Below are 26,499 nucleotides of genomic sequence, written 5' to 3'. Positions count from 1 at the left end.
GAATTAGGCAAAATCTCAGGGGAACCCGCTCACATTAGGGTGTCCGACCCAAATCCTTGCAGATCTCCCACATATCGATACCCTGAACACGCAAAGAAAATAATAACGAGTATGCTTGATGATATGGAGCGGAGAGGGGTGATTGAACCCTCAAGTGCAGCATGGCTATCTCCGATCGTTTTGGTGAATAAACCGGATGGGAGTAAGAGAATGTGCTTAGATTTTAGAAAGGTAAATGAACAACTTGCAACAGATCTTTACCCTTTGCCAAGACTAGAGGATTTAGTAAATGTGGCGTCAGGGCATCAATATTATGTCACCCTTGACTTAAAGGATGCTTATTTTCAAGTAGTCCTAGATGAGGAAAGTCGAGATCTAACCACTTTTTCTGATGGAGTTTCATTGTACAGATTTAGAAGATTACCCTTTGGCTTGAGTTGCGCACCTGCCATATTCTCACGTAAGATGGCCGAGATTTTGACCCCGCTGTTACGTGAAGGTTGGGTCAAAAATTATCTAGATGATATTATCTTATGGGCTGATGATTTTGACCAACTATTGGGAAGGTTACGGAAATTGTTTAACTTGTTAGAGAAGAAGGGTATTAAACTGAATCTTACTAAGTGTGATTTTGCAATGAAGGAGGTGAAATTTCTAGGTCACAGGGTTTCCAAAGAGGGAAGTGCTCCAGATTTAAAGAACTTAGAAGCAATTAGTCAGGAGAAACCTCCTAGGAATGTTAAAGAAGTTCGACGTTTCATCGGCATGTGTGGGTTTTACCGGAAGTTTGTACCACAGTTTGCTAAAATTGCAACCCCTATTACCAACCTTATGAAGTCAAGTATTAGATTCAATTGGACTGATAAGTGTCAAGAGGCATTTGAAATATTAAAGGCAAAGTTAATGTCAGCACCCGTTCTCGTTAATTATCAGCCTGAGCTCCCTTTGGTGTTAGTAACGGATGCCAGTGATGAGTGCGTGGGAGCAGTACTGCATCAAATTCAACCTGATCAGACTATACGACCTCTTGGTTATTATTCAAAGAAAATGAGTAAATGTGAAACAAGGTACTCTGTAACCGACAAGGAAGCTTTGGCAGTTGTTCTTGCGTGCCGACATTTCCATCACTATTTATGGGGGACCACTTTTGAGATTCAGACCGACCACCAACCCTTAACTAATATCTTTCGTAGACGAACCAAATCTCCGAGAGTAACAAGGTGGATGCTCGAGATGCGAGAGTACAACTTTCACGTAAAATATGTTAAAGGGAAGGATAACGTAGTTGCAGATCATTTATCACGACCAGTCAGATGTATTGCCCATCAGTCCCGTGTTACGTGGTTAGGTTTGACTCAGGAGGAGTTCAAAGAAGAACAAAAGAAAGATCCAACCTGGGAGGAGTTAATAGCTTATTTGCAAGGTGGAGTATTGCCCAGGCGAAAGATTGCTAGAGCAACCCTTGATCAATTTGAGATAATAGATGGAGTGCTACATTATGTGAGGGAGAATAAGGACTCTAGTTTGAGTTATGCTGTAGTAGTACCCAGACATTTGGTCAGACAAGCTCTAGAAGTGGCACATGATAAATCAGGGCATTTTGGTCAATATAAATCAATCAAGAAAGCAGAAGAATATTTCTATTGGCCATCAATCAAAGTAGATGTAATAAAGTACCTTAAAGAGTGTCTTAACTGTCAACAATATAAATCTAATCAGGGAATGTCACAGCAGTACAAAGAGTTACCCATAGTGTCACAGCCATTAGAAAGGATAGCTATTGATCTGACTGATATGACTGCAGGACAAGATGGTAACAGGTATATTCTTACAATAATAGACCATTATTCTAGGTTTGTAAAATTTTATCCTTTAAAGACCAAACATGCACCAGGGATAGTAGATAGGCTTTCCCAGTACGTTACCGACTTTGGCCAACCAAGATCTTTGCTGTGTGACAACGCTTTGGAGTTTACTGGACATGAGATGAGGACCTGGGCGGAACAACACGGAGTCGAGCTGCTGTACACTACCCCATATCACCCTCAAGCCAACGGTCTCATTGAAAGGATGCATCGAACTCTAAAAACTGTGATGGCTCAACTGTGTAAGGGTTATCCTTTGAGGTGGCCTGCCCTTCTTGGTAAATGCCAGTCACATATGAACCAGGCAGTCCACAGTAGCACTGGAGTTTCGCCGTATGTGGCATTCTTCGCCAGACAGCCACCTCGTTCCATCACCGCTCCACTACTTACCATTCCCTCTGAGGATAGTGATGTGCAGAAACTAAAACAAATGATAAAAGACGCCAGTGTGATAGCCCAGAGGAGGTATAGAGCAGTAGCTAATCGAAAAAGACGAGAGGAAAAGGTATCAGCTGGTTCCCTAGTGTGGGTTAAAGTGGAAAAGCCCTTACCTGGTACCTGCACTAAACTAAATGCCAAATGGAAAGGCCCATACCGAGTAACTGAAGTGATAAGAAATGGGCAAGGTTATGTGATGGAGGACCCTTATTCAGGGAAATTGGTGCAGAGGGCAGCTGAAAAAGTGAAACCTTATGTGAGCCGGACAGAGATAATTCCTGAGCAGGAGGAGTACTGTGTTGAAGAACATGATGAGGTTGAGGAAGAGGATCATGATCTTCCTCCCCGCCGACGCAGACCTCCACGACGGCTCATTGAGGAGTGTTAATATGTAAATAGTTAGGTTATAGTGAAGAGTGTTGTAAATAGTGAAAAGTGTAACGGTTGGAACCGTTAAGATATGAGAGCCTGACCGAACAGTGAGTCCAGTGTATGTAATCCTTGTTAGCTACAGTGCTCGAAGGTCAGCTGAACTCTGTCTCATCTAGTGTTTCGGGGCAAGAGAACCCCATGTGTGTGAAGATTATAATGTGTTCTGTATTGTGTTTGTATGTAGTAATAGTACGGTGACCTTCATTCGAGGAGGGGGTTTTCAGATGGGGCTGTTAATTCCCTTGCTCACGTCACAGTCATCCCCTCGATGGTGTAGCGGGTCCTTAGTTCACTTGAGGACGTATTATTACCACTGTCTCCACTTAGTATGGGGGTGATTTGTGTAAATGAATAATGACTTGGTTGAATGAGGTGAATATAATAGATTACTCCCAGCTATGAGCAGAGCTAATACGAGATTGACGGAGGTTAGTCAGATGACTTCTCCAAAGACTGCCCGCAGAGTGAGGATCACTGGGGTCCCGAGTGTAAAACGTGTGCATGGTGGAGAGTTGGTCTTCCTCACGGGGAAGATGTATGAGTCAGATGACTCTGGGGACAAAAAGCTAGTTGAGACCAGAGTGTTAGTTGTTTAGTAGACATTGTACCTGGTAGGGATGGTTTGGTGTTGGGTTGTATTAAGAATGTGTCTTCACCGTGAGTTTAGACTCCGGAGAGGGGGCGTGTGTAACGCTCCTTTTTCCTCAGGGTTTGAAACTCGCGGTGGATTTTGTGGATTTCGTGGAGTGTTGTTAGGTAGGAAAATTAGGGTAAGGATTAGGTTAAGGTATTATTGTATTATGAGTCTATATTTTTTTTTTATTTGTTTTCTACCCCAATTTGTCGACTTTTGAGTGGGGACATAAGTATGTTGAAATGTTCTTGTGTAATGCATCATCCTTGGGGGTGGCTATAACTCCACTAGCCGTGAGCTTCGAAAAACCCATAGTCAAGTAACCTTTTTAAAATTAGTTGTTTAAGCCAATGTGAGAGCCTGCAATAATTGCTTACCAATCTACCTTGCTGCCAGCTGTTTCTAAACTCACGGTTCAGACAGATTTGGTTATTCGTATGTGAATATAAATAAAGGAAAATTGTTGAGTTGGCAACCTGCACTTCCCGGGATGGGGGATCGCAGGCAGAGTAACGCCACTTGCCCGGCGCTTCTCTCTCTGTGTACAGGTGAGCTCCCGATGTCCTAGAATTTTTTTTTTTGTGCTGTTTTTATTTTATAGCTGGGGACATCAGTGTGCAGTGATTTTTTTTTGAGGGGTTTGGTGGAGGAGGTGTGTTAATGTGATCTGAGAATGAATATATTTTGTTTAGTGTTTAATGCTAATGACTTGCCCGGCGCTTCTCTCTCTGTGTACAGGCTACCACGTGTTCTGAATGGCCTTATAAGTCGCGTACTGGGAAATTATTCAGAGATTAGTAGTATGTATTTCTTGGAGTAATGTAATTCAGATCTATCATAGATACTGGGAAATTATTTAGAGATTTGTAGTATATGAGTAGAGTGGTGTAGTGCAGAAACTGTTGTAAAATCCTTTCATTGTTATTTTTTTATGTTAAGACAGTCATTATTCCCCGTTTTCATATTAAATTCAGTGTCTGTAATAATATAGAATGGTGTATTTCTTTGAGTAATGTAATTCAGATCTATCATCCCGAACTTTAATCCATCTGAGATAAAATTATTAGTTATGAATAGGTATTATTTTTGAATTAGGTAAACTAGTAAGTCAGGGCTTGAATGTGACATCAGAAATTGTGAATTTTGTATGTTATCCCAAAATATTTTGTCATTAAAATTGTGTGCCCCCCCTTTCAACGTGCTGTGTCTCCCTACCCACCGGTTTCGGACGAGGAAGCGTACCAAGAACAACGCCCCACACTACCATTTCATGTTTTTCTTTTTCTTTTTTTTTTTTTGTCTTTTGTAATGTGTGTCAGCGGTCTGTCTTCCGGGTGATTGACCTCATTGATTAGAGACTTTTCCCCAGGGTTAGACCGTTACACTGGTGGCAGCATCAACGTCATTGTAAGATCCTAATTCACCCTGTTTTAAAAGGGGCTGTTACAATAACAAGAATCATAGAATGTAGTGCTTGTCAGTATTGTGGTACATATTCCGGACAGGCTAGTCACGAAGAATTGGGAGTAAGTTATTCATTGATTACCATGTGATTTGTTCAGTCAGTGTTGAGAGTTGTGGGTTTCTATACTTAGCAGTTAGCCGTGTGACATCGACAATAAGAACAGTTAGCAAAATGACGAACTTTGCGCCGTGGCTGACTGCAAATCAGATTCAACTTTCAGCGCAGACCAGCACCCATTCATGAAACAAGTGAAAGGATGGGCCAGGTTTCCATCAAATATGGACGCCAAACGTCGTAGGCTGTGGGAGACGCGATGTAGAAGAGGCATTGAGTGGAGAGCAACCAGGAAAACATGTACATTGCTCCGACAACGAATTTTAAAATATGGCAAAATTTGTGCATGAAAGTATTTCCTCATGTATTTACCATGTTTTAGTCTTACACCATATATATTGGATGTTTACTGAATAGTAAATTATATGTAGAAGTTAATTCCATGGAGATGATGATTCCTGCTTTACGATTTTTTTTTCCTCTAATGCCACTTACACACCAATAGCATTATTGTCAAATGCATTTGAAAAATTTTGTGATTTGAGGAAACTACATGAAAGTGCATAGAAAAATTTATCTTTGAAACCCGCAAAACGTATTTCTAGAAGTTCACAGACTCCCACCAGATGGCAGGACCAGTCAGTGCACTAGCCCATTGTGCAGGGGTAAAGAAGGAATGGAGTAGGCTTAGCACACCAAATCTCTTGGAAGCAGATTTACAAGAGATGTAATATGATCTTTCCAAGATAAGTCCTGAGTAAATGAAACCCCAAGCATGTTCAAGGATAATGCAGAATTATGCTGAATATTATTAAACATCAGAGGGTATACCATGTGGAAGACTTTGTAGGGTTGATAGGTGTAAAAACTGAGTCTTTGATGCATTAAAAACAACCAGATTATTTTTACCCTAGTCAGAGACACGAGCCGAGTCAGACGTGCCACAGCCTCATCCCTTGTTTGTTGAAGTAACTGCTGAGATGGACGTTGCGGGAACCGCATAGAAAGGTGAAGGGTGGAGTCATCAACGTACGATTGGCCAGAGCTAGATGTACAGCTTAGAAGGTCATCGATGAATAAAAGGAAGAGAGTTGGTAATAGCACAAAGCCCTGAGGAACACCACTGTTGATAGATCTAGGAGAAGAATGATGGCCGTCTACAACAGCGGCCATAGAACGACCAGAAAGGAAGCTAGAGATGAAGGCACAGATAGAAGGATAGAAACCGTAATAGGGCAGTTTGGAAATTAAAGATTTATACCAGACTCAATCGAAAGCCTTTGAGATGTCAAGTGCAATGGCAAAGCTCTCACCAAAGTCCTGAAAGGAGGACGACCAGGAGTCCGATAGGTAGGTGAGAAGAACGCCAGTGGAGCGTCCCTGATTTAACCCATACTGACGATCAGAAAGAAGGTTGTGATAGGAAAGATGCTTTAAACTTTTTCTATTAAGAATTGACTCGAAAACATTTGAGATACAGGATGTCAAAAAGCAATTGGACGACAGTTACAGGGTTGGGAACGGTCACCCCTCCCAGTGACTGGCCGAATGAGAGCAAACTTCCAGCAAGAAGAAAAGGTACAAGTTGACAAACAAAGGCAAAAGAGTTTGCCTAGGCAGGGTGCAACCACAGAAGCACAGATCTTGAGGACAACAGAAGGGACTCCACCATGCCGTCATGCCTTATTAGAACTGAGGCCCGTGATGGCAGAAAATACATCAGCTGAAGAAATTTTAATGTCAGCCACGACCAAGTCAGATAGCGGAAGTGATGGAGGAACAGCACCAGAATCGTCTAAGGTGGAATTGGTGAGAAAGTCCGAGCAAAGAGATCTGCTTCATCAGTAAAAGAAATAGCTACATAGCCGTCAGAGTAGAAGAGAGGAGGAAAGGATGATGAGGTAAAGTTGTTAGAAAGGTTTTTGGCAAGGTGCCAGAAGGAGCGGGAAGAATTCGAATTGGAGAGTTGAGAGCATTTAGTACGGATGAAATTATTTTTAGCGGAGCGAAGAACAGACTTAGCACGATTCCGGGCAGAAATGTATAAAAGATGTGATTCAGGGGTGGGTTGGCTCCGGTACCTTTTATAGGCCCTCTCCTTGTTGCAGACAGCATTAGAACAAGCGTGATTAAACCAAGGCTTTCTTGCATTAGTAAGAGGATATGAGAAAGAAATGTATGCTTCCATGCCTGAGAGAATAACTTCCGTAATGCACTAGGCACACTCAGATGGCTCCTGGCCATGGAAGCAATAATCATTCCAGGGAAAATCAAAGAAGTACTGCCTGAGGTCCTCCCAATCCGCAGCTCCAAAGTGCCACAGACGACGTTTCTTTGGAGGGTCCTCAGGCCGTACCGGAGCGATAGGACAGGTTGAGGTGATAAGGCTGTGATCGGAGGAGCTCTATCTATCTATCTATCGATTGCCAGACGCCTCGATCCCGTTTGGGGTGGCCACAAACAAATCGCCTCCAAGTCGCCCTGTCCCCCTCCATTTCACTGCCCTGCTCCCAACTCACACCCCCCTCTCTCATATACCTCTCCACCCCATCCCTCCATCTCATCCTCGGCCTCCCCCTCCCTCTTCCCCCCTCCAACTCACTCACATACACTCTCTTCGTCAGTCTTTCACCCTCCATCCTCTCTACATGGCCAAATCACCTCAGTGTGTTCCTCATAACGCTTCCTATCACATCCACATCCACACCACAACGCTTCTTTATATCCTCATTCGTCAGCCTGTCTCTCCATGTGACTCCACAGGCTCCTCTTAAATAACTCATTTCCGAGGAGCTCAATGGAGACAAAAGATTAACAGTGTAAGTAGAAGGATTAGTTGTAAGGAATAGGTCAAGTGTGTTGGAGATCTCTCCAAGGCAGTCAGGGATACGGTTAGGGTGCTGTACAAGCTGCTCTAGGTCATTAAGGATAGAAAGGTGTAGGCTTGTTCACCAGGTGGATCAGTGAAAGGAGAGGAGAGCAAAAGGTGGTGGTGAACATTGAAATCTCTTAGAAGGCAGATTTCAGAGAAAGGAGAAATGGATAGAATGTGTTCCATCGTAGAAGTAAGATAGTCAAAGAATTTTTGATAGTCAGTAGAGTTTAGAGATAAGTAAACAGCGCAGATATATTTAGTCAGAGAATGACAGGAATGCCGAAGCCAGAGTGTAGAGAATTCAGAAGAATCGAGTTCAGGAACACGAGAGCAAGATAAGTCGTTGCGTTTATATACACAACAGCCAATTTTGGCTTTGAAATGAGTATAGAGAAAGTAGGAGGATGCAGAAAAGGGTCTGCTGTCAGTTGCTTCAGACAGCTGAGTCTCAGTTAGAAAAAGAAGGTGAGGTTTAGAGAAGGAGAGTTGATGCTCAACAGAGCGAAAGTTAGAGGAAAGGCCGCGAGTGTTGCAGAAATGAAGAAGAAGAGAGTCAAACAGTGGTTCCAGGCAGCTCGAGTCGTCACCGAGTCATCTGCAGTCCATTAGGTTCAAGACTGCATGAGCCTAGAGCCAAAACACCGACTACATCAGCGACAGTGGCCTTGCACGCGAAACTGGATGGATGATAAAGTTTCATCTAGTTTGCCGTGAAAAACAACTGAATATTCCAAGGTTTTCCCAGTGGAAAGCCGAAGGGATTTTTCTATTTCCGAGGGTATATCAGCATTTGATAATGGTGGGTGATGTATGGGGCGCCTGGCTGATAACTTATATACAGCACAATCCAGACCGCACCGTGCCACACACGCTGTATAGTATGCCCCGCCTTATCCTGTCATACATTATCCCACACTTTACTGCATCCCTGCCACACACGGCGACACTCACCTCTACCATTTTCATTTTGCCACCGGGTACTACACTTACCTTTACCATAGTTGATTCACCTATATCTTGCTTCATCCAGCCACATCTGCCTCATTCACCTACCCCCTGACTCAGTCACACCTTCTTCAGCCAGCCACACCCTGCCTCGTCAAGCCATACCCTGCCTCATCAAACCAAGCCACACATTGCTTCATCAAGCCAATCTGCACACTGCCTTATCAAGCCAAGCCACACACTGCCTCATCAAGCCAAGCCACACACTGCCTCATCAAGCCAAGCCACACATTGCCTTATCAAGTCAAGCCACACACTGCATTATCAAGCAAATCTACACACTGCCTCAAGTAGCCAAGCTACACACTGCCTAATCAAGACACACCCTGCTTCATGAGCCACATCCTTCCTCATCCAGCTACACCTGCCTCCTCCAGCCACACTCTACCTCACCCAGCCACACCCTGCCTCACCCAGCCACACCCTGCTTCACCCAGACACACCCAGCCGCGTCCAGTCACACCCGTCCACACCCTGCCTTACCCAGCAACATCCATCCACACCTGCCTCACCTACACTGGAACTGTTTCCTGCCTAACCTAATCCATGTTAAGATGAGGTTGTTACAAGCGGTCAGAGTCAGGCAGTATAACCCCCCCATCAGGCTGGCTTTACCTCACCCTGGGCAAGTAGTTACCTCAGATGGGCTAAAAGTAACCTTAGGACAAGGATCTACCTCACTTTGATGTAGTAGCTAACTTAGGTCTAGAAATTATCTTAGGACTGGTAGCTAGCTAGTTTGGACAAGTATGTACGTCAGTTTTGGATGGTTATCTCAGTTTGGGCTAGTAGGTACTTCAGTGTTGACTAGTAATCCTAATTAATGGTTACCTCATTGTTGACCAAGCGTTACCTAAGCTAGTAGTTTCCTCATTATGGGCTTGTAGTTACCTCAGCTTTGGCTAGCAGTTACCTAAGCGTAGCCGAGAAGTTACCTTAGCTATTGGTTACATTATTGTGGGTTAGCAGTTATCTCAGTGTGGGCTAGTTGTTACCTCAGTTTTAGCTAGTAGTTACCTCTCTGTGGGCTGGTGGTTTCGTCACTGTGCACTAGTAGTTACTTTAACTAGCAGTCTCCTCAAGTGTAGGTTATAGATACCCTAGCCAGTAGTTTTCTCTGTGAGCTAGTAGTTACCTCAACGTGGGATAGGAGTGATCTCAGTATGGACTAGTAGTTAGCTATTACTTAACTCAGTGTGAACTAGTGGTTTTCCCGGTGTGAGATTGTGGTTATCTCAGCTAGCAGTTGCCTAGGTGTGGGTTGGTATTTACCTCGGCTAGTATTTACTTTAGTGTGAGATGATAGTTACCTTAGTATGAACTATTTGTTACCTCATCCTGCACATCCTGCTTGTGGTTATCTTAAGGAGGACTAGTAGTTATATAAGTTTCCTCGGCTAGTAGTTACCTTAAAGTGAAATAATGGGTTATATTATGTTTTAGCCAGTATTTATTTACCTCAGCTAGTAGTTACGGTGTGCGTAGGTAGTTACATTATTTTTCGTGGATTGTAATTACCTAAGCTAGTAGTTACCTTAATGCGGATTGATGGTTTTATTAGATTTTTGGTAGTAGATGCAGTGCGCGTTAATAGTTATATTAGCTTTCGTAGACAATACTTTCCAAAGCTAGTAGTAACCTTAAAGTGGCCTACTGGTTATATCAGTGTTTAACTAGTTACCTCAGCTGTTATACTGTGCGCTGGTAGTTATATTAGGTTTCTCAGCTAGTAGTTATCTCACCTTGTACTCGTAGTTAGGTGGAAGCACTACCTCCGCTGCAGAGTTAAGAAGGTCAGTTTTGTGCCCCTTACTCATGCTTACGGCTGTCATTAGCTGCCGTAACTTATGCTGCCGTGTTCTTTACTGAGAGAGAGAGAGAGAGAGAGAGAGAGAGAGAGAGAGAGAGAGAGAGAACAGGGTGGTGTGTGTGTGTGTGTGTGTGTGTGTGTGTGTGTGTGTGTGTGTGTGCGTGTGCGTGTGCGTGTGAGTAGAATAGAGAGGTCCGTGTGTGGAGTGTGTGATCATGAATGTGAATACAAGTGTGAGTAAATATGCGTGCGTGCATATAGATCATAGTACAACTGAGATTACTATTTTTTTTTTACACTACGCGGTTCCGAACTAATGAAAGTAGATTCCACGTCTTCCAACCCGCTGTATTATAATCAGGTTTAATTATCCCTGCATGCTAACTTCATCCTGCCTTGAAACGATTTTATTCGGCTTAGTCCTCTTCTGATTGACCACTTGAGAGTTTTGGGCTGCAAGGAAATTCACAATATCGGCACTGGTAATGTTAGTAGCATTAGCATCAATCGCGTTAAAAACAGAACAATGTCATATGAAAATAACCCTGACATAATACCATAAACTTGCAGATCAATGCTATGTTCCGATTAAGCCAAAAACAAAGAAAATACAGTATAGAACACCGTCCATCTTTTCACAGTGCTTGAGAAAGTATTTATTATTTTCCTTACTACGAACGAGCGAATGCAGCGAACGAAGGGAGCAAAACGATGTTTACGTTCAGCTGAGAAATGAGCGACCTGACACGACACGGCCCGACCGCTATGGTTTTCATAGGCTAATAACTTTTTTACTATGTGAGATGGAGAAGATATTCTTTCAGCAGGTAGTAGAGACATTCAATAAATTATGTTTTTAGCTGTATACTTAAACATGAGGCCAAAGAAACCCTTTGGAATCCCAGCATTCCTAGGGAATGTACCGAGGACTTAAATTGATATGCCCCACTATGAAATCGAATTTTAAAAAAGTTTCCTGTTGTAACGCTATGTTCCCTTGCATGAATTCTAACAATTAAATATCAGATATTACGCTCATAATTTTACACGCTCGATTTTCTATGTTAAGGGGGTGAAATCAGCCCGTCACGCGTTCATAAAGCGCACTTTACTCGTTTACAGCTAAATCGAAGCGTAAAATTGTTGAGCAAGAACTTGATATTGTCAGTTACTTTCACACTTTTTCTATTTAAAATGCGATTCAAGCATTTTACTGGTTTAAGAATAAATCGAAGCATAACATTGTTGAGGAAGAACTTAACATTAAATCAGTTATTATCATACTTTTTCCGTTTTAAATGCAATTCATGCAGATACCACAAATCTTATTAGCGCCGATATTTTGAGCATCCTTGTAGCCCAAAACTCACAAGTGGTCAAGTTGGTGGGGTAAGGTACAGCGCTTATTGACACCCTTCACAAAAATGACATTATAATTATCCATTGAATCCGGGGCCCTTTTTTCTAGTTTATTCTGGGACTAGTATACTGCCTTGACGATAGGGGTCCTTCTAGCATCATTTTCTTAGTGATGTACAGGGTGGTCTGTAAACAGCTCTTCACTAGAATCTCTCCTGGTAGTATCATATGAGTTCAGGAGACGGCTCAGTGTTCTGGTGTAGACGTAGGTGTGGTAGTGGGGGTAGGAAATAAGATGATCCAGGATAGCCGCTGGTAATGCTGATTAAGCCGTTGTCGCAACGCAGGAGAAATCACCAGGCAGAGTGGAAGAGGAGCTTTATAAATGGGCCATCCTGTATTTTCTACCTGACATTAATAATCCTTTGTATCCTATTTAGACTGTTTTAGCGTTGACACATTTTGCTTATATAACACAACAATCTTCATTTTACTCTTGACTTCGTCTAAAACTGCCATCTCTTCATCTTGGATGCTGAATTGTGGCAATATATAAACAAAATATGATCCTAGTCAAGAAAAGATGCTTTGGAGTGGATTTGGCCCTGTAGTATTCTCTTTTTCTACCACTTACCTACTCGAAATAAGCTCCGAAAGGACGAAAATATGGACCAAATTAGAGTAAAAACAGTACACTAATGTGCCGTGAAGAGAAATTACCTGGTAAGGAGGTAGGGAGGTTCCGTAGTCGATGAAAATACGGACCTTGCTACCTCCCAAAGAATTTTTTTGAAAACTTTTGGAAACTCTCTCGCAGTCACCAGGTAATACATTGAATACACAGTGTCTCCCTGAAGGTGGATTTAATCGTCTGGTGGTATACAGGTTTTCTTCTAATTTGGCCCAGGTTTTTGTCCTTTTTCACCTAGTTCAGTGGTAGAAAAAGAGAACACAGTGCCTTTACATCATTGCTACACACTTCTTCGTAACTACCATCATAATCTAGTGTTTATCTATTGTTACGACTCAGTATTCAAGGTGGAGATATGGCAGTTTAAGGCCGCGTAAAAGTAAAATGATAAAGTCTTGTAATAATTAAAAAGAAAAAAAAGTCAGCATAGTGATGGGGCAAGTGGACGTTTGTACGCTGAAGGATAGAAGTCAGTGAAACAGCTACAGTTTTTTCCTTAAGTGGGCAGAGGTTTTTGTCACTTGCTGCGTGTTCAACTTAAGGCAGGAAAAGGCATTACAATGGCTCTTTGTCTTTTCCATAGCACTTCCTCGCGACTAGCATCGTATTCTAATGTTAAACTATTGGTACAACTCAGCACTCATGATGGAAAGATGGTGTTTCAGCCAAATTAAAGTGAAAAGAGTTGAACGTGGGAAAAAAGTTGGAGTGTTGAAAAAGTTCTTTGGCGATATTGCGATATTGCGCCAACTTCAAGCAGGTTTGTGGAAGAACAGAGAAGCCGAAAAACGAAAGATGTACAGTCAGCATCAAAAGTCCTATCACCTCTCTTGCCTCTTTCTCGACAGGCTTTTGAAATCAGTGTGATGAATCTGCAACAATCGACACTGATGACACTGATCTGTGGCCAAATAAAGTCATCAGTGTCAGTTATTGTGGATTCATTACACCTATATTCAATATCCAATGAAAAGAAATGCAGGAGAGGCGACAGGAGTTCTTTATGCCAACTGTATCATTACTCTTTGCTCCATGGCTGTAATGTTTGTTTTCGAATCAGATTACTGAAGTTTACATTTTTTCCCTGAAGTCGGAAAATCTCACGTAATGGGACTAAAATCGCCAAGATAGAACATGGTCTATGGATTTTTTTTTTTTTAAATCTTTCCCTTCCACTTTTCATCTGAAAAAAAAAAAGAGATAAAATGAAAATGGCACCCGCGAAATGCAAAGATTGTTTATTTTACCATAAAAAGGCTTTTCCCACTTAATGATTTTATATGTACATATTTATTTATTTTATTCATTTATTTACTTAATTATCTGTGTATTGTGTGTCGTGGGAGATTCTTTTCGAACTGAAGGTATTAGATCTAAGCTTCTGTAACCCATTCCTTGGAAGAGGCGTTCCATACGCCTAATAAAATCGTCTACAGGTACCAGAAAGAAACTATAGAAACAATTCATTGTACTGAATGGAGTTAGAGTTGAAAAGGCACTGTGAAGTCTGTTTTCTGAATGCCACCAATTTCAGATTCACAGAGGAACAGAAAAGACGCAAAAACATATCCTGTACTTTGATTTATCCTGCTCGCAGCGTTGGGGCCTATTTTTGTGTTTTATATATTTTTTACCTCAAGACATTGGCTGAATTTCATGTTTGTTATTTATAGTAATGTATTCTGGGTAATACATTAAGACGCCGGAGTAACTAACAGATGGACTTATAAATGTATAATTACAAAGACCGTCTTACGTTCTGTCTGAATCATGAATTAGTATGATCTAGTATTGAAAAATAATGCTTCATGTTAAACGTACAGGGAGTGGCCAAGTTTGCAAAGTTAGCAGCGACAGATACACTCATACACATCCAGAAATATACAGACACATACAACCTTACGTCCTGTATTGGCTCTAAACTGTGGACTGTATTTATATCAGGTACCGGTAATATCGTTCACAAAAAATATTTCCACCAGCCAACCACAGTGAGGCTTTAAATCCCCTTAGTTGAAGATCTAAATCCCTTTAGTTTCAATCCATTAAACTGATATTTACGTCTCTTACCGTTGCCTTGTGGATGAAAATTCTTATGAATATTTTTGGAATGACTATGTTACAGATTGTTATGAAGATAAAATGGTATTTTGTTTCTTGTTTGGCGGAAGAAACTTTTGTGAACGATAGTGCCTATAAGTACAGATAAATTATATCCGACATATATAAAATTTCGTGTCTTACATGTAAACAGGTGCTCTGTAAACAAATAAAAAAGTACTAGATAGTTGCGGGACACCTGGGCTTTTAATGTGGAGTTTCCCTAAGTGTGCGTCCACACGTGTGCTGGAACAAGTCCCGGCAACATGTAAACAACACAAATAACGAACAAGATGCAAACATGTTGGGAACAGCAGCGTCCAGATCATGTTGGCAACAACATAATGAAGTCTCAGCTGCCTCGTATGGACACACTTATCCCATCACCTCTGCTGCCAGCTGGTTTGAAGCTGCACTGCAACATGTTTGCATCTGCACTGCAACATGTTTGCATACATCTGTCCAAATATTGTTGCATACATGTATCCAGTCATGTTGCCAGCTGTGTTGTCAACACATGTTCGAGTACACGTGTGGACGTGCCCTAAAGTCTACCGGAGTGATACACCTTGCGTCCGAAAAATGTTAGTGAACGACAGACGGAAGGAGGCACTCCTAGAGATGCCTCCTTAACTAAATCAAGACACTGAGCTAAACCAACAAATAGCTAACTTAGTTTTCATGACTATCAGTAGCTAAGAAACTAGTACAAATTCGACAGGTTCGCGTCTACACTTCAAGAAATACAAACATCTTAAGTCTTTTCTTTTGTAAACTAGGCTGACTTGAGCAGCTGAAACTTCGCCGAACTGCACCTATAGTGAGTTTCCAAGTTCACAAGATTACCTGTAACTCAAGCCGGGACGAGGAACTAACTCCATTAAAGAGGCTAACGCGAATACGAAAATAGAAGCAAAAATACTCAAATTCTCCCCAAATAAACACACACAGTCTAACAGCATTTAATATAATCACTGGTATTATTTTTATATATGAATGGCGCCGCATAAGCAATAACATAAAAATCGTAAAAATACACAGTCGTACACTTACTGTGTAGACAAATCCAGAAATACATCAACATATACAGTACAATCTATGTCTTGCCTTGCATCTTAAGAACGAACACACACACACACACACACACACACACACACACACACACACACACACACACACACACACACACACACACACACAGTCGTCCCTTGCATCTAAATCACGAACTAGTGTGATCTGGGCAGGGAAAAAACACCCCGAGTTGGACCTACAGAGAGCCTCCAAGTTTGCCGGATTAGCAGTAACTCTGGCCGGGGCAAATATCTGGCTCCATTAACTACCAACGCTGGCAAACTTGGTGCTCGTTACCAAAGTTGGAGCCGCCACTACCATGTAAATATTAACAGGATTATTCTCAGAGCTCCTCACTTTGTAATTCAGGTGTGTGTGTGTGTGTGTCAGTCAGAGTCAGAGGTAGAGTAGAGTCAGAGTCAGAGTAAGAGAGAGAACGAACTAACTCTTGGAGTTCCCAGTGCGGCTAATAATAGCGACGCGGTATTGTATAAGAAAGTCATGTTAATCCCACATCATAATACGTATTATGTATATTATTCCTGCCGCATCTACACGGTTTTAATCAACTCAAGGGAGATGTTTCAGATCAGAAGACTTTAATTTAACTTACGTTGTTGTTGTTTTTTTTTATCATTTATGCCACCTTCAGACCGATTTTGTTAACTCAAGAAAGACTGTTCAGACTGGAAGGGTCAGACATAACCTACATTTACCCCTTCCATGCCATATGTCTCTCCCAGGCTGATTAAATGTGAAGGTAGCGAGAATTAAGTAGATGAGAACGTCGGCAGATTGTAGGGGTTAAACCGTATTTCTATATCGTAAAGGTGGCTTCGTAACACCTATTTTTCAGTTATTTATTGTTATTATTACACGTAAACCCCTTCAGTGCGATGACGTCTTCCTTGCTATACTCTTACTCATTTTACTCTGACTTAGCCTAAAATTGCACTGCCTCTACCTTGAATGCTGAGTTATAACGATAGACTAACACTTAAATATTATGGTATTAGTCACGAAGGAGTGCTATGGAAAATAGGTACAGACGCAGTCCTGTCTTTTTTGAGTGAAATAAGCTGCAAAAGGACGAAAATCTGGGCCAAGACAGAACAAAAGAACTACACTTTCATACGGTTTATTCAGCTTTGGAGAGACTTTTCGAGCTTCTGCATCGATCCCAGTAGCACGTACTTACCTAGGAGGTCTGTAATAAGAGCTCACCTCCTTCACGCTTGCTGCTCCCCCTACTACATTGATGACCACCTCCGATGATTAATAAGAAATTTTATCTACTCAATCAGCTTAGGTAAAGTTCATTCTTGGACGTAATTTCGAGAGTCTAATAGAGTTCACCTCCTTCCTCAGTATTATCACTGGCCTCCTGGCTCCACTAATGACCACCTCTTCTGAGGTAAAATATATTGTACACACCCAGCTAATGAGGTTGTTAGTTCTTAGTGGTCATGTTGAGTGGCTACAGAAAGTTCGCCTCTTCCCTCACTTTCACAGGTTACTTTCGTCCTTTCACGAAGTCTTGTATAATAATAATAATGATAATAATAATAATAATAATTATAATAATAATAATAATAGTAATTATAGTGTAAAGGGATTTTCATTCAAATAACTTACGACGAAGTTTGATTTTGGAAAGCATTTTGTGTGTCTGAAATAGTTAATTTACTTCATCATTCTCACAGGTTCCCCTGCTTTGTTAATTGACCACCTCTGGTGAAGAAAATGCTGGTATTTTTTTTTATCAGCTCAACTACGAGTATCTTATGCTGAAGTTTGTTCTTTGGAGCTTGTGCCTGTAAGAGAAAGTTTGCCTTACTTACTCGCTTCCCTGCACCATGTAGCCTGTGACGACGTATGATAAAAAGTTTTCTTCATTCAGCTAACTCAGTGTGGATTATAGATACCAACCGCTGGATGACTTGATATGGCTGAGTTAGCGTGATGAGGGTATACGTCGCAGATCTGATTCCCAACTCCGTCGGTCTGATGACGTATCCAGACAGTTTTTTTTAGTTGAAGATGGATATTTCGAACCGGAAGAATTGGATACGGCCTTCATTAACCACTTCAGTACTAGAATGCTTTCGTCACTGGTTAAAATCGTTTCGTAGCAGAGTAAGCTACGAATAAACGCCACCTGATGGATGGGAAATAAGCTACAAAAATGGAACTATATCTCCGACCGGGACAAATATCACGACCTAGTGACACGTAGGCAAGTCGCAGATGATACATAGACAATTAAACTTACACGCACGCCCTTAAATGCACACACATACATTTAGCAGCTTGTAATATGTTGCATCCAGTTGATAATATTGGTGCGTATGGGAATCAATTACTTTCTTACAACACAGATTCCACCTTTTTTCAAGTCACATAAAACTTGTAATGAATTTCAGTAGTTTGGAAACGAGTAAGCAGCTTTAGTTAAGAAGAAACTAATAAAATAGTCTAAATAAGCGTGCAAGAAAAAAGGATGCCGTTTATGATATCTGCTATCTTGCTTCCATCTGGCTCCATATTTCAGATTAGGACTCTGAAAGTGGTCCAGTTAGTAGGCAGATGTTAGAATTTATGGGACTGTTTAAAAGCTTCTACGGAATGAACAAGATAGATGAGGGAGCTTAAGGACCCCAATGTGGGGGCAGTGAAAATCGGTAGTCAACGATCGTGAAGCGGGAGATACCGGGAGCTATTGCAGGATTCCTTTAAAATCGTTAAAACCTACTAAAGCGAAGACTCTTGTTTCCAAAAATCGTTAGTTAGAGACTGAGGGATGGAGGCGCTCCTAGCGATGCTTCCGAACTCTGAAATAAAAAAGTATACTGGACAAGGAGATATTTAGATATTATATTCACCTGAGAAAAAACGCACTCCTGCAACAAATAGGATCGTAGACATTTTTCTTTTCATTTTCCTGCGCCGTATCGTATCGAGATGATAAAGAATCTTAGCCAATTTACAGGATAAATATTTCCTTAACTGTAACCATTATCTTTTATTTTGCCTCATAGATAATAATCTAATTTGATTGTGAAGTGCTTTGTAACTGTGTATATAAAATCAAGCATATGTCAAGCAATCTTCCACACACCTTACGCGTAAGGGAGTATGTACAGTAAACACAAACCCAGATTATCAGTGCAGCCCAAGCGCCACACTCCACTAACTCTGCCTCTTGTCTTAATACTCGCTTATTATCACACGTCTCACCCTTATATTTACTTTTTCTCCTCATTCCCTTCACCAAAGTACTATATTTATACGAAAGCTTATTTCCGTCGGAGGAATCAGTTTATTTTATTTATTTTTTTTCTTGTACATCGACTAATTACTTCAATATGGGAACGGCCTCTCGCACTGAGGGAGATTAATGATGGACATATCTAACCTCCAGTTCGAAATCTCAATCTCTCTCTCTCTCTCTCTCTCTCTCTCTCTCTCTCTCTCTCTCTCTCTCTCTCTCTCCAAATACATTATATATATATATATACATATATATATATATATATATATATATATAGATAGATAGATAGATAGATAGATAGATAGATAGATAGATAGATATAGATATAGATAAAAGTATCAAGAATAAAGTAAAAAAAGAAAAAAAGCAACAACACTGGGTGAGTTAAGCTTGTTGTCCTACAGTACAGTGGGTTATCTGGAAGAGGAAAAAATTATCATGAGCATATCAGTAATAAAAAAAAAAACTGCTTGATTGCCAAAAACCAGTTGCTCATGATTAAACAATATCTTATTTTGTATTACATTAATTACATTACTGCTGCCTCCAGACGATTCTGTTCAGCTTTAGAAAGACTATAGGGACATTGAAGACGTCAGAACCCTTCAGACAGAAAGGTCTGTCGTAAGCTGAATAAAATTATTTGGATGTCGCATGAATACACTACTCTGAGATGATTTGCCAGTGTGGGGATGATGGAGAATGACAGACTAACAAGATTATATGTGAGTGAAATTAAGGGGGAGAGGTGGAGGGGGAGACCAAGGATGAGATGCAGTGAACATGGAGTGGAAAGATGTATGAGAGAGGAGGGGACTGGGGTGAGTTGGAGGAGGGCAACCAAATGGCAGAGGACAGGTCGACGTGGAGGCGATTCGTTTGTTGGCATCCCTCACGGGATTTAGGCGTCTGGCAATAGATAGATGAAAAAATAATATTTTAAAGACGTCCATGGGCTGAATAGGTAGATGAAAAGGGAAGATTAAGGGCTTCAGATTTTATCATTTCCTTCTTGATTTCTGTTAATGTCCCCTTTAAGTTATTCTTGCTACTATTAGACGATATTGTACTAGATAATTCACTTGTACTGAAAGGGGCTGTTAAGAGTGTATCCTGGCCCTTCAGTTCGAGCAGTCTGTTGAGTGGTAATTAACGCTGTCAGGAGATGGCAGGGGTTACATGTAAGGATTTTTTTCCGTATTTAATATGTTTCTCCTTCCTCTGTTCATCATGTTAAAAAAAAAAAAATGAAAATGTAAAAGATGTCCCCAGACTGAGCGGGTTGAAAGTGAGAGTTTGAAGGCTTGAAAGTGATGAAAACTCCCAGTTTTTGACGATAATTTTATGAGGCGCGTGGTAGAATATGTATGACCTTTTGGTACCGTTGCTGATTATACTCCTTACCTTGGGTTGCATTAGTACTAGCAAGTATTTTATAAGACGCCATTTTTAGAGCTGTGTCGCAGTAGAGGCCGTATTTCTAGCTGGACCAGGGAAATTCCTTCACTCTTCCACCTCTGCGATAGTTATTTTCTGTGTCCAACTCTTGACAGAGGTTTACTACCCCGTTCGCTTAGATTCATCAGTCCTCCTACGTGCGCCATATACATCTAATCATTGTAGGTGTTTTATAAGTTATCACAAACATACAGGGGCTTGCATACACTTTCCTACACTCAGTTTGACGACGTAGTTTTTCGTGATATTGCTATCTCCAAGCGATTTCCTTCAACCTGAGGAACAACCCTTGTAGTGAATGGGATACTGCAGTCTTTATTTAACACTTACTGGTTCAAAAGTCTTTCCCTAGCTAAATAAAAGCGTCCGGGTAAATACGGCCATAAGATTGCAGCAGAAATATCAGGGTGGGTGTATCTGGTGAATCATGGTGGTTTGATGGTCCCTCTGCGCCTTCCCTGGGATACTCACGCCCTTTGATGGCAGTCGTAATGGTGGCCTGATGTGCGGGCAGCTGGGAGAAAGCAGGTGGCCAGGCTCAGTGGGTAATTTATTGTGTTAACGAATGACTGTGTTAGCAATGACATGGACAAGGGAACGTAACTGGTGCTGGAACGTGTTATGTAACTATTTATCTGTTTGTCTGTCTGCTTGTCTGTAGCTACCGGCATATCTATTTATTTGTCTGTCTGTCTGTCTGTCTCTGTCTTTCCTATCTAATTATCCATCTGTCTATCTATCTGTCTATCTATTTATCATTCTCTCTCTCTCTCTATCTATCTATCTATCTGTCTACCTTTTCTGCCTATTTATCTATGTCTGTCCATATGTCGCTACCTAGCTGTCAATATACTGTATTTCTAGCTAGCTAGCTATATTTTCCTATATATTTGTCGGTGCCTATCATATTAACCCTCTTTCCCACAAATACATGGGGTAGGAGGGTTCCAGAAACAGGAAGATGAAAGTACAAAATTAAACAAGTGGTGCTGGGCACAACATACCTCTCCCAACAGTAGTTATTTTAGTGTTGTTAAATACTGATTCGTTACTGACATTTAGTGTCAGTAAACAATTAAAGTCGCAGCTAACTTCATTTTCAACTTGCCTTGTGAAAATGCCAGTAAAGTCTACGGTAATGGCGCAGCTAATTTCACATTCAAGATTAGAACCCACCCTGTGAAACTCCTTGACCTTGCGTTTCACCTTTCAAACTTGGAGACATTGCCTCCACAATGAAATCAGTTCCTTCAGGGACTAGTGCTCACATATCCTGAAGGCTTCATGTCATTTCATTGAGCCATTTTTCCGTAATGTTGTTAACAAACGAAGAAACAATGAAACTCGACCTAAAACAATACCTCGCCGGACTCCGCCCGGGCGAGGTAACAACTGTTAAATAGAGCGCCTAATGAAATAAGGCACTTTCATGCATTCATCACTGTAGCCAACTCACAGGCTAAATTATCCACGGAAAAGTACTCCTCACAGTCCATATGAGAACGTGTTTTGAAAGGGCAATATCAGAGGAAGGAGAGAAGAGGGGCACTAGAGAGGCAAATCACTTGTACTGGAATGACTGGAATGCATGAGTAAGGTAGTGTCCAGGTAGAGGACAGGGTTAGTGTCCAGGAAAAGGAGGAGGTTAGTGTCTAAGTAGAGAAGGAGGTTACTGTCCAGATAGAGGAGGGGGATGGTGTCCAGATAGAGGAGGGGTAAGTGTCCAGGCAGTGAACGGGGAGGGTGTGCAGGCAGCGATGGAGGTGTTTAGGGAGAGGAGGGTGCTGTTTCGGGGACCAGTTCCGGGCGACAGATTTTCGTTCTGTTGACCATTTTTGCACTACTCCCTAAGTTTGATTTTCCTTGGATGATCGTTCTTCCATTTCATCTTTATTATTTTTTTTTCTACTCTAACCTAACTTACCCTATCCCGGCTAATCTAAACTAACATTGACCTAACTGACCTGCAAACTAACCCAACCTGGTAGTAATAAAGCAAAACTAACTCTTTCCTGGATAAGAGGTATGAAGATGGTATACAAAACTGAAGTCGCTGCCGGGCGGAGAATACTCGTGCGCCCAAGGAGAAAAATGCCCCACTCTGCATGTATCAGTAAGGCAAAATGTCCGAGGGTGAAAAATTCGGGAGGGATGATGCTGGGAACGAAATTTGTCCACGAAAAAATGTCCTTCACCTAAATGCATAAATACGCAAATGTGTCAGGGAGGGAAGAATTTCGGAGGGAAAATACCGAGATGGCAGTATGTCCAGAGAGAGAGATGTTCCGCATTCGAATATATCATTAGAGAGGAGTGTCCTGAGGGAAGGGAAAAGCCCAGAAAGAAAATGGCAGAATGGTGATATGCCCAAGAGGGAAAATGACTTGAAGACGTGTGTTCATTGCCACAAGAAACTTCTTAGTGCCTCTTCCTCTGCTGATTATTTCTCGCTGGCACAGGATATTTCTCAGTGCGTCTTCCTCTGCTATTTATTCGTCATTGGCACAGATTTTATTAGCTCCTCTCCTTTGTTATTTATTTCCCGTTGGCACAGGAAATATTTTAGTGCTCCTTCCTCTGCTATTTATTTCCCGTTGGCACATAAGACTTCGTAGTGCCTCTTCCTCTGCTATTTATTTCCCAGCTTACACCTGGTTTAGTTTTGTGTGTGACGTATGTCTGCTTAATAAAACGCAGTTTGTGTCAGATGACATAGACGATGGTTATTAAGGTGTGGTGACATCTGGAGGTGTATGGCACGTAAGGGTACTGGTGGACTTAGGGGAACTGCATGTTAAGCCTGTGCTAAGAGTAGTAAACACACACACACACACACACACACACACACACACACACACACACACACACACACACACACACACACACACACACACACACACACACACACACACACACACACACACACACACACACACACACACACACACACACACACACACACACACACACACACACACACACACACACACACACACACACACACACACACACACACACACACACACACACACACACACACACACACACACACACACACACACACACACACACACACACACACACACACACACACACACACACACACACACACACACACACACACACACACACACACACACACACACACACACACACACACACACACACACACACACACACACACACACACACACACACACACACACACACACACACACACACACACACACACACACACACACACACACACACACACACACACACACACACACACACACACACACACACACACACACACACACACACACACACACACACACACACACACACACACACACACACACACACACACACACACACACACACACACACACACACACACACACACACACACACACACACACACACAGGGTGTCCGAAAATTATCTGTACATTTTCATAAAAAATTTTGATGACACAAATAGAATTATTAAACAAGGTTATTTAGAATATGTACAGTATTTTCCAGTGTTTCTTTTATTAAAGTGGGCAATAAACTTTGGGGGCGTTCTGGCCACGCACCGCTTGGTAGACATCAGGGGTGCTGTGGTTGAACCAGTGTCGCATACTGTAAAGTATGCTTGCACCCATTCAGCAGTGTTACAAACATTCGATATGTGTACCATTAGTGATTCGCTAAACATCCAATTGTACTCATAAATGCTGCCATGTACGCTGCAGCATATCCACATCAATTCGTTCAGTAGCAGCTGTTATTCTTGCTTTTAAATCATCAGTGTCTGTCACCCGCGTATTGTACACAAGATCTCTGACGGATCTCCAAAGAAAGAAATCACAGGGTGTGGTGTCGGGCGATCTGGCCGGCCAATGAATTGAACCCCCACGGCCAGTCCACCTGTTTGGGAATGTCTCATTCAGGGACTCGCGGACAATCAAGGCCCAGTGTGGCGGTGCACCCTCTTGCTAAAAAATGATGCGTGGTTGCAGTTCTTCCATTTGCTGATTGACAGTGTTGCAACATGTCCAGGTAGGCATTGGAGGTCACTATCGATTCACCAAAGAAGAATGATCCAATCGCGCTATCATGTAACAGGCCACACCACACATTCACTCTAGGACTGTCTCTAATGTGTTCTTCTATGCAGTGTGGATTTTGTGACCTCCATTTGCACACATTTTGTTTGTTTACCTTGCCTGAAACATGAAAAGTTGTCTTGTCAGAAAATATTATTCTTGTCGGGAATGCATTGTCCTGGTGAACTCTGTCAAGCATAGTCATTGCAATTTCCGTGCGCGAAATTTTATCTTCATGCGTAATCTGTTGCAGGACATGCAGCTTGTAGGATGCAGCTTCAAACGTTTACACAAGACATCATGCACTGTTGAGCGAGGCATTTGTAACTCTCTTGATACAGTTCTTGTCGACTTGCTTGGACTGCGAACAAAAGCCTCTTGAATCCAGTCGTCATTTTCTTCAGACGTTCGTGGCCACCCTGCTCATTTCTTATGTACTACACTTCCAGTTTCCTTAAACTTCTTACACCAAGCTCGTTTGGTTGTTCTTGACGGAGGAGGTCTGTTGTAATTAGTTCTAAACTTTCATTGGACTTGTGTATCTGATTTGGTTTCAATAAACTATTCAACACACTCTGCTTTCTTCTGTGCATTCATATGGTTGGGGTGCGTATGAATATCTGAAAATGAAAAAAAATTTGTCGGAAATTGATGCAGACAAAAGAATAATGATAATAAGTTTCTCTGGAAAATGGGACACCACTTAAATTTCTACATTCCGTGGTTGATTTTTATTAACGGACAGAAATTGTACAGATAAATTGCGGACACCCCGTGTGTGTGTGTGTGTGTGTGTGTGTGTGTGTGTGTGTGTATATTATATATATATATATATATATATATATATATATATATATATATATATATATATATATATATATATATATATATATATATATATATCGCTGACGTGGAAACGTTATGAAATCACTATAGGCCAACTAGGAATATGGTTTTAACTTTGACACGGCACTAGAAATGATGCCAAATATAACATATGGCATTACTGAAGGGAGAAAGATCCCTCTGCAGTTCAGGTGATGGCAAAGAGTATTCAGATCAGTGGTTTGTTTCAACTTGTAACTAAGAAGACACAGATCCTGCCTCATAACTAAGGCTCATCGAATTTCATGCAACCACAATTTAGTATCCAAGTTGTGGGAGTAACATAGTTCTATCTTGTGAAAATAACAGACTCTAGTGACTGATTGTGACAGGCTGATGCGAGGCCACCCTGCCGACATCTGATGGAGAGATGGCTGTGGTAGAGGTGATGTGGGTAGCTCCGTGGCGCATGTATAATTAATGTGTGGTAATTATCTCACCCACTTTGCTCTTATGTACTCGTACTTTTCTTGGTAGCCAAGGTTTTTCATCTACACTATGCTTGTTGTCACCAGTCCCTTCTCTACTCTCTGCTTTGTCGTCACTCTTCTCTCGTGTTCATTCAGCTGTTAAAAGTTTCTTTTTTTCTGTAATCTGCTGCTCACTTTCTTTTACTCTTCACTACCCTGTTGTCGCTTCCCCCCTTTACGCTATACTTTGCTGTCTTCTTTTCTGTCTTCATTTCTTTGATTCTTAGGATTTTCTTCTCCTCTTCCCACAATCTCTATTCCCTTCTCTGTTACCACCCTTCCCTCATTCATACTCTGCCTTTACTATTCTTCTCTCTTCTGTACCCTGCCTCTTGACAGTCTCTTCTGCACTACACTATACTCTGCTGCACTCTGCTTCATACTCTTCTGTTCTACCACCCCTCTCAAATTTATGTTACCACTCACCAGTAATCCATACGTCACTCGGCTACCATTCTTTTCTCGGTTGTATTGCTTCTGGTCACACCTTTGTACTCTGCGTTCTCAGTTACCATTCTTCCTCCTCTACTCCCTGTTGTGAT

The 26,499-nt window shown here is 41.5% G+C and overlaps 1 protein-coding gene across 1 annotated transcript; it reads left to right on the top strand.

Annotated features, from left to right (window-relative positions):
* Positions 1-1,722: 1,722 nt before the first annotated feature.
* On the top strand, positions 1,723-2,691 carry LOC145396450 (uncharacterized). Its single transcript, XM_080269825.1, has one exon. The coding sequence runs from the start codon at positions 1,723-1,725 to the stop codon at positions 2,689-2,691; it is 969 nt and encodes a 322-aa protein (XP_080125951.1).
* Positions 2,692-26,499: the final 23,808 nt, after the last annotated feature.

Source organism: Coenobita brevimanus, chromosome 38 (genome assembly GCF_032717465.1).
Source record: "Coenobita brevimanus isolate Jiangsu-jjx chromosome 38, ASM3271746v2, whole genome shotgun sequence".
Taxonomy (NCBI): Eukaryota; Metazoa; Arthropoda; class Malacostraca; order Decapoda; family Coenobitidae; genus Coenobita; species Coenobita brevimanus.
This window is presented reverse-complemented; position numbering and strand designations above follow the sequence as displayed.